Source organism: Cornus florida, unplaced genomic scaffold (genome assembly GCF_030987335.1).
Source record: "Cornus florida cultivar Cherokee Brave unplaced genomic scaffold, ASM3098733v1 CherokeeBrave_3.0.0_Hap2_Chr07, whole genome shotgun sequence".
Classification (NCBI taxonomy): Eukaryota; Viridiplantae; Streptophyta; class Magnoliopsida; order Cornales; family Cornaceae; genus Cornus; species Cornus florida.
The window spans coordinates 76,384,354-76,391,369 of record NW_026775577.1 but is presented as its reverse complement, the minus strand read 5'-3'; the positions used below and the strand labels follow the sequence as shown (position 1 = coordinate 76,391,369).

Genomic DNA, 7,016 nt, shown 5'->3' with positions numbered 1-7,016 from the left:
TTAGGGTTTGTTTTCTCTTCTAAAGGAGGCTACAACAAGCCTAGATTCCAAGGTCATTCATCAAGGTATATTGGTGATTCCTAAAGAGAAGATTATAATCAAGAAGAAGGAGAACGGATCTTGCTAAAGGGATCTACAATAAGTGAGAACATTCACTTTAGAGGAAAGACTAAAAGGCTTACTCAGACCTTTAATGTAAGTATTCAATCTGTTTATTGAATCATACATCATCTTTTATTTGTTTTTGCATAAAACTTGTCTTTATGTGATGAATCAAGATCCATGATTGCAAATCCCTCCAAAGTTTTTAAAAACTTGCACATTTCCCAACACTTAACCCCACCTTGTTCACAAAGAAATTCATCAGTTCCCTGATCTTCTTCTTTGAGCGAATCATACAAATCAGTTATAATTTGAATGCCAAATTAAATGTGCTTTCAGATTAACCAAAGCTCATATAAGCTTCTTTCTTCGTTTCCCAATTGAGTTTGCCATTTGATGGACGGCCAATATGTAGTATATACTTTTGGGATCAAAACCCATATCCTTAACTGCATCTGTAACCTCTTTAAACACATCACCTCCCAACATTAGTGCTCTGGGCTGCAACATGATTAGTTTTCCAATATGAGATTTAGGCACACCATGGGACCGTAAGGTGTGGATATTTGGCACCAAAACTTTTTCAACGTTGTACCCAATCACCCGGCTACATCGCTTAAGAGCATGAATTAAATTCTCATTGGCCCCAATGTATTGTTGAAGGAAATTAAATGTGGGTTTGATTTGGTTTTCTAAACTGGTAAATAACACATTACATGAACAAAGAATCCTAGGCAAGTCACGTCCGACAAGACCCAAAGATTCAAAATACTCAATTTTGGGTATCAAAGTTCTCTCTGGATCAGCCAAAAGTAAATTTGGGTACCTGGAAATTATGCATGAAATGTGATTTTCAGTGAAGCTATGCGACCTTAACAGCTCAAGAACAGAGTTCGATTTCTCTGTGCTCTTAATGTTAACCTTTTTAGACGCTGAGATAGCAGATTCTAAAGACAACCCACATGAGTTTGTGAGGTAAGAGACCGTGAGTGGTTGTTTCTCCGTGAAATTTGAGTGGTTTGTGATTGATTGGGTCTCAAAAAAACGAACAATTGTCACTGTAGAATGACTGGTCCTATGATGTATGAGAGTGTCGTATATGAAATAAAAGATTGGTGATATAGACTTACAGGATCTGAAAGCCATATGGCTGAGATTTTGCATGTTAGCTTCTATCCCGTGCTCGATCTTCCATAAGTTTCAGAGAAAACCCAGTGAGAGTGAGAAAACCCTAGTGAGAGTGATTCAGAAAAGCTTCAATTTCAATCTATGATTCAATTCTAAACTTCTTTTGGGCTGCAGACATGTCCAATTGGCCCATAAGGGTCTAAAGTTGACCAATGGCCATTGGTCTAACTCATAGGAGATGAAACATGTCCCACTCCCGTACAATTAATTATAGCACATGCATACATACACTTATAATTCTTCTATTTTTTTAATAAAGAAAATTAAAAAATATTAAAAGAAAAACTATGATCGTTGTTGAGTTAGATGAGTTCTGCATAATCTCGTTTGGTCTTGTCCAATTGCCATGGTGACCATATTGGGGTGCAACATGAGTTGGGTAATTTGAATCCAACTCGAGTTCAGTCAAATTTTTTTTACGTATTTGGATAATTATTTTTATAGTTAGAGTTAGAGTTAGGTTGAAAAATCTCAATTCGAATTTAATTAGGATTGGACTTGGGTTGAAATGTTAGCAATCTGAGCCAACCCGAACCCGAATTCTAATATTATTTTCATATATAAATTTTTACTTTTAAATACATTATATATAATATTTAAACTATGATTATTTTCTTCTTTTTAATTTTTTTTTTTTTTTTTGGTTAAATCTTAACTTATTATATGTTAATATTTAGGGGAATTAATTTTCTAAAACTTAGTTTGTAATTTATTATAAATCTACAAGAAGTCTTTAAATTTTTTCCTATTTAAGAGTAATTTAATCTAAAACTAATTATACAAGAAGTCATTTGTAGCCTTATTTGTCAAATGTGTATATTTGATTCTAAACTTGTAATGTGTACCTAAACATACTTTTTGATTCTCATTTTATGTATATGATATAAGGCCAAGGGCCAAACCATATTTGAAGTTCATGTATATTCATAAATGTTGAAATCTCGCCTTTAATGAGAATATATAAGAAAGTAGGGTTTTAGCATGACATTTTTGCACCGGAGTGTGCATCGGGTATGAAATTCGTTATCTAGCATTCATTTAATATGTAAGAGGTGTGACCAAGGGTCAATCACTATTTTGTTTTCATTTTTGCATTTTAGTTTCATACTTTGCATTTTGAGCTAAAATAGTAAAATTCGAGCTTTTAAGAGTTCATTTTCAAATCGGGTGATGCAAAGTGTGCACGAGCACATTCATTAGGACCTACTTAATATGCATGATGTGTGGCCAAGGGGCAAACGGTAATTTGAAATCATTTGATAATTTTAGTTTTCAAATTCTCCATTTCTAGTTCATTTTTATCTTTTTGGCCGTGGGGGGGGGTTGAATTTTGCATCGGTGATATTTTTAAACCGTGGACTATTGTAGAACGTCCTAATGGTTAAGTTACGTTTGCGTGCATGATCGTTTTCAAGAAAAACCTCATCCTTGGTGATTTGAGCCTCCTATGGATTTACTTTTGACATTTTTTGCATAATCTGATTTTAGGGCATTTTGAGGTTTTCCTTCGAGAAATGAATTTCGGTCTTAACATGGTCACTTAGAAAACGTGATTTTAGGAATGGTTTCTTCTTTATGTTTTTCCAGAAAATGTCATCGTGGTACCGGAAATCCCTCGCAAAGTTCAGCTTTCAGTTTGTATTTTTGCAGCTTTTTAACCCCCATGACCTGATTTCATAGAGGGGCATTTTTGGCATTTTACAATGAGTTTTTTTTCATTTTCTCTCACGTGGCTAGGTAGAAATTTTGATTTTGGGAGGGGTTTCTTTTTTATGTTTTTCCAAAAAAATTCGTTTGATAGCCCGTTTCTGCTCTGAGATCAAGACAGTTACTGTAGCAACTTTTGCCCTCTTGTCCAGTTTTGATCTAGGGGTATTTTGGGGATTTTTCAGTGTGTTTTTTTGTTTCCTTCCACATAGTCGGGTAGAAAACTCAATTTTAGGGGGGTTTCTTCTTCGTGTTTTTCCAAAAAATGTCATCTCGGATCCGAAACCCCTGCATCAAATCTGATTTCCTGTGCGCATCTGCACTATTTGAAAAAGTTTGTTGTAAGGGCATTTTGGGGATTTTACGTCAAAAATAAAATTTTCTTTTGACATGGTCAGCTTGAAAAAATTATTTTGAGGGGGGTTTCTTCTTCGTGTTTTTCCATAAAACGTCATTTAGTGCCTCAAAACGGCACACAGATTTCAGCATTTTGCCCAGGTTACTATTCACGATCGCGGCGACGTCAAAACTTTGTTTTGACTTTTCTCTTCCATTCGGATTTCGAATCAAGTGATTCTTGAGTCTAACTTGATTAATTTTTCACTGTCTTCCCAGTGGTGTGCTCGGTAGCACCCGATTTTATATTTTTCAAAAATGACCATTTTGCCCTTGGGACTATTTTTGTCCGGTTTTCTTGTAATTCGCTTCCGCTACTTTCTTTTGAATTCTGTGACTTCACGGGAAGTCATGGATGTGTCTCGGGAATAATATACATTCTAGAGACATCATTTTCATGTAAAATGACTATTTTGCCCCTGGGGGCTTATTTATCACATTTCCAATCTTTTACTTCCGCGTCAGTTTTCATTGAGTTCCACGACCTCATAGAAGGTCATCAAAGTGTATTAAAGGTGTGTTGTGCCTTGGGAGACCGTTGTCTTGTTTCTTACTTCTGCATTCTAGATTCGTTATCAGATCTAAGTTCGGTTCAATACAGGACGCGCTGGCCTAAAAACCAGGGCCGTCACAATACAAACATCTCACAGCATAGACATTTTACATATCGTAGCTTATATTTCTACTTTACATTCTTCATTTTCATCTGACTATCCTATCATACTTTTTTTTATCAACGGTTTCAATAATTTTATAAGTTTTTAGGCATGAGATAAATAGAATGTTTACATTTCAATCTCTTTTACTAATAAAATGACATAATTATCAATTAATTGTATATACTTAAACACCCCCCCCCCCCCCCCCCCCCAATTATTCTATTCTTTATACTCTTCACTTTGCTTTATCATTTCATTTATTTAAAAATTTGGCAAGAGGATTAATGAAAAAAAGTGAAGTGTAAATGCCAACCTTCTCATAAAAAAAATTAAAAAAAAAAAGTTCAATTTACACTTACTTTTCATTTTGGGCTCATTCTATTAGTAATTTAGTATAGTATGATTTTTTTATTAGCAAGTTGCATACAATAATAAGGGTATATTATATTAATACCCCTCAAACTATATATAGATTAATATTTTGATTTTAATTTTTACTTGTATCCCGAATTATGTTTTTGGGTTATGAAACATATGACTCTTTTATCTCTTTTTTTTTAGTATTATTTAATTCAAAATATCTACAAATTAAAATGACAAAATTACCCCTATATAATAGGGAGTACTAGTATTCCAAATCACTCTCTCATTTCTCTCCCCATCTATATTAATATAGGCAGCACCACTACAAGACTTAGAAGACTGACGGCCAAGTCACCATCGCCATCACCGGCGAGCCCAACAGCAAGCCCTCTCATGTAATCACAGATTCCCTCCCCGATTCGAAGCGTCAACACGTCAAGGACGTACAACAGCAAATCTCTTATTGCAAGATTTCCATTGCTCAAGTCGGTCGGGAAAGCACCATGGACAGCGACCAAACCGGACGGTGAAGAAAAACCCAACCGATGATGCTACAAACTTTATCACTATGCTCAAACTTCAAAGATCAAAAAACTCCTTCTGGTGTTCTTCAAGTTTTAGTCCGGCAACAAGCGTCCCAACTCCGACGTGCCTCAGTTCAATTTCGGCGGGCTTACAGAGATAGAACAGGTCCAATGAAGCTTCAAACTACATGATCCAACAGCAAACACCTCCGGTGTGGTCCCACCATTGTCCGTGAGCTCCAAAGCTCCATTACCTAATTCGGCAAGCCCAAAGAGCAGCATCGTAGTCTGGCGAGCCCAGACAGAAGCACTTTCAGTCCGGTGAAGCCTAACAGAGGCAACCCGGTTCAGTGAAGCCCACTTCAGTTCCAGCGAGCCTCTGAGCACATAACGTTTAAGCAGCAGCGACCACCGGAAAGCTTCAATGAACCAATCGGCAACCAACTTCAGCAGAATCTGGTGAGCCCCAAGTCCGGTGAAGTTCAGCAGAGTCCGACAAAGCATCAGGTGTGGTGAAGTTCAACCGAATTTGGTCAGCTTCATTGCTCTACATAGCTAATATTCCAGCAAACTATGTGGTCCAGCAAGCTCAAAGTTCGGAAAAGCTCCATGTCACACCGGCGACATTACAAGTGACTTCGACTCCCTTTTAGTGAGCTTCAAGTAACGTGACCCCTTCGTTGACCATCTTGTGAACGCCAAGAGCTTAACTCCAGTGACAGTGACAGTGACATAAGGGGTCAAGTGCATGAGACACACTTAAAATATATTTGTAATACATATCACATTCTTTAGGTAGAAAAATTATTCCTAAAGTTTTAATTTTGTACAAATACATACTATTTTTCCGAAATAGTTGAGTTGGGATTGGTAGTGATGGAGGTGTCGGGTGGGGCTGGGGTGATGGGTTTTATATATACTTTTCAAGTTGTTGGAACAATATTATGGTATGACAAGTTCCATGAAACCCGTTATATGTTGTCTTTTCATAGGCCTATTAAGAGTGACAAAAGTTGCTTAATATAAGGAGGAGGAGGAGGGATGAATGAGAAAGTGTCTCCTTTGACGAAAATCCGTTTTCAGACTTCTTACTTGTCTATCTACTTCTCAGTCCTTCCGCAATTGTAGTCCCCAAATCACACGCGACCATGACCAACCAGAAATTGAAGATAGACGTGTGGTAAAAAAAAATGACGGAATAAAGTGGGGAATGAACAACAAACAATGAGAATAGTCAATTTTGGATGGGCAGATATTTTGATTTGTGAGGTGGAATTTGTATCATATAATAAAATTTTAAAAAATTATAAATTAATTACAAAATAATTTTGTTTATAATTAATTGAACTATGAAAATCCATAACAACTTCGCAGGTGCCCACCCATAATTGACTTATTGAGATATACATACAAGTGAACATGGAATTAATATAAATAGTACTTCCCCCGTCCCAATACAAGTGAACATGGAATTCAGTTGTACAATCCGTCAACTAAAGACAATCAAATAGCTAACATTGTCAATCAAGTAGTGTGATGGGAATCAAATCCATTACGATGATCCATGTACATTGTCTTTAACTTTGGCTTTTGAAAAAGAAAGAAAAAAAGAACTTTGAATAAATAAAAAATAAAATAAAATTAAGTTATTATTAACTAAGTCATATAAAGCAGGAGCGGGAGCAAATTCGAGAGCGGGAGAATAACATAAATAAGTAATAAGTATTGAGAATTTGAGCAACAGCGCACGTGCGAAACGTGAAAGCGAAAGCGCACTCGGAGCGTGAGAGTGACACATGTTAAGAAAGATTATGTGACTTAGGTTATTAAGAATACAAAGTAAGAAATAAGAACATGAAACAAATTATATAAGTGATTCCGTAACAATAGCCGTAGTTTTTTTCAACAGGGCTGAGCCCATTGGTCTTCATCTCATTGAAAACTAGGAAGTAACATATGCTTAGAGGTCTTGGTTTTAAATTCAAGAAGATGGAACCAAAATTGTTGCCATTACATTAGATCTCGGGGGTCCAAGAACCAATCGGACTGGAGAAAGCTTCCAAACTATTTGAGCAAT

General features: G+C 36.2%; 1 protein-coding gene across 1 annotated transcript; it reads right to left on the bottom strand.

The window, feature by feature from the left end:
* Positions 1 to 453: 453 nt before the first annotated feature.
* Positions 454 to 1,248, bottom strand: LOC132266322 (transcription termination factor MTEF1, chloroplastic-like). Its single transcript, XM_059767176.1, has one exon. The coding sequence runs from the start codon at positions 1,246 to 1,248 to the stop codon at positions 454 to 456; it is 795 nt and encodes a 264-aa protein (XP_059623159.1).
* Between the last annotated feature and the right edge of the window lie 5,768 nt (positions 1,249 to 7,016).

Coding starts and splice junctions, on each gene's coding strand:
- LOC132266322 (XM_059767176.1), bottom strand. CDS start 1,248: ATGGCTTTCAGATCCTGTAAGTCTATATCACCAATCTTTTATTTCATA.